The 2,309-nt window shown below is 61.2% G+C and overlaps 1 protein-coding gene across 1 annotated transcript in view; it reads left to right on the forward strand.

The window, feature by feature from the left end:
• The window catches only part of UHRF1 (ubiquitin like with PHD and ring finger domains 1), a 27,874-nt gene that overhangs the window by 19,496 nt on the left and 6,069 nt on the right, over positions 1 to 2,309 (forward strand). The window contains exons 10-12 of the mRNA XM_025043166.1: positions 42 to 192; positions 1,913 to 2,057; positions 2,126 to 2,280. Of these exons, the coding sequence (XP_024898934.1) occupies positions 42 to 192; positions 1,913 to 2,057; positions 2,126 to 2,280 (451 nt within the window). The remainder of the gene's footprint in view (positions 1 to 41; positions 193 to 1,912; positions 2,058 to 2,125; positions 2,281 to 2,309) is intronic.

Below are 2,309 nucleotides of genomic sequence, written 5' to 3' on the forward strand. Positions count from 1 at the left end.
CGGCCGCCCCGTCCCAGAGTCCCAGATCCCGACGGCCACCGTCCCGCCCCGCAGGTCGTGAGGTACTGGCCGGAGAAGGGGAAGTCTGGCTTCCTGGTGTGGCGCTATCTCCTGCGGAGGGATGACAATGAACCCGGCCCCTGGACCAAGGAGGGGAAGGACCGGATCAAGAAACTGGGGCTGACCATGCAGGTGCGTCCAGGCTGGGCTTGTGGGGGCCGGGGGCCCAGCTCTGGACTCCCCTGGCCCCGCAGGTCGTGAGGTACTGGCCGGAGAAGGGGAAGTCTGGCTTCCTGGTGTGGCGCTATCTCCTGCGGAGGGATGACAATGAACCCGGCCCCTGGACCAAGGAGGGGAAGGACCGGATCAAGAAACTGGGGCTGACCATGCAGGTGCGTCCAGGCTGGGCTTGTGGGGGCCGGGGGCCCAGCTCTGGACTCCCCTGGCCCACCTGGCAGCTGATGCCAGTGCGACCTGGGCCTGCAGTGCTGCTCAGAGCCTTGTCTTCCTGGTTGGTCGCTGGGGATCATGGCAGGAGCCAGCCCCAAGGATGGCTGGGCGGTGAGCGCTCAGCCAGCCGAAGCCTGCCTCCTCGTCTTGGAAGCTCTCCTGGGTTTCTCTCCTGCATGACGTCCAGGCACCAAGCTGGCCACGGTTGCCGGCCGCCCCATTTCAGTTCTGTAGCCAGTGGGCCTTGGGGATGGGCAGATCGTGTTGTGCCTTTGCATTCGTGGTTTTAGAGTTGAGAGCCAGACTTATTGTAGCTGTGTTAGTATGTGGGTCTGTCTGAAATTAAATTAGAAGCCTCTCCCCAAAAATCCCCACTGAAACCGGAAGAATGTGGAGAGCCGTAGGTGTACAGGTAAGGAGGTGATCCTTCCCAGCCACCGGCTCGCCTCTTTACGAAATGGAATCTTCCGCCTTCTGAGAATTCAGCCCGTGCCGGAATATGGCTTTTGGCACTGTAATTACGGTGTTTTCTGTTCGCCGTGGTGAGGTGCTGTACAGCTGATAACTGTTGTGGGACTATTTAAGGAATCTTAATTGCCACTGAGAGTCTGAAAGTGCCTGCCCCTTGGGGGGGTCGCAGGAGGTGTCTTTTGAACATAAGTTTGTACCACAGGGACTTTCAGAAGCTGAGGAATTGGGGAGAAAAACAGCCGTGGGCTGGGAACGTCGGCACCTGGTGGGAGCAGGGTTTTTCTTTAGGATCTCAGTCTTCATTGCAACTTAGTGTTGCTTTAAAGGAGGTTGGAGATTTCTTGAAACATTTTGGAATCGGGCATGACCCTGGGTGCCTCAGAGATGGGGCTGTAACCGAGTGGCCTGTTAGGACCCGCAGGAGCCCATGCTCATCAAAGCGGGCTCGTTGGTGAGCTGAGGCCCTGGGCTGGGGCTGGTTGTTGGTAAAGGCAGTTTTCTTGGGGCGCAGCTGAGTCCCTTCGTGCGCCTGTGGGTTCTGCCTGCTGTGGGGCCACAGCAGAGCCCGGTGTCCCCATAGGGCTAGACGGTATATACCACCTGGCCCCTTGAGAAAGTTTGGCTGCCCTAATGGAAGTAATGAAGATAGTGAGGTTATCACATCGGCTGGACCACTGTCTCATTTGATGTGTCACCTCCACCCTGCCCTGGCGGCTTAGCCCTTTATCCTGGGAACCTGGGTGGTGACAGTCACTGCCTCGGGCTTCAGGCTTGAGTGAGTGGAGGAGGCAGAGCTGAGGCCGTCTGCCAGGTGGTGGTGGGGTCCAGGCAGCTAGGATGGTGTGGGGCCTGGGGGAGGGGAGAAGGGAGGTGGCAGGAAGTGTGAGTGGGGTGGGGCGGTCCCTGGTCTCCAACCCCCTGGGGTTCCGGGCTGCGCGGGGCGGGGCACACGGCTCCAGCCTGCTCCTCACGGCCGTCCACCCTCCCGCAGTACCCGGAAGGCTACCTCGAGGCGCTGGCCAAGAAGGAGAAGGAGAAGGAGAACAGAAAGAGGGCGGCCGAGGAGGAGGAGGAAGAGGACGAGGACGAGGACTTCTCGTCCCCCAGGAAGGGCAAGCGGAAGAGCAAGCCGGCAGGTGGGTGTCTCGTGGCAGCGCGCACGCGTCCTCGGGGCTGCCTGCCCTCACCACCCGCTCTGTCCCAGGCGGCAGGACCGGTGCCGGGTCCCCGGGAAGGACACCCAAGAAAACCAAGGTGGAGCCGTACAGCCTCACGGCCCAGCAGAGGGGCCTCATCAGGGAGGACCAGAGCAACACCAAGCTGTGGGCCGACCTCCTCAAGGCGCTCAAGGACGGGCCGGTGAGCGCCCCCCTCCCCCAACACCTCGG

Source organism: Pteropus alecto, unplaced genomic scaffold (genome assembly GCF_000325575.1).
Source record: "Pteropus alecto unplaced genomic scaffold, ASM32557v1 scaffold30, whole genome shotgun sequence".
NCBI lineage: Eukaryota > Metazoa > Chordata > Mammalia > Chiroptera > Pteropodidae > Pteropus > Pteropus alecto.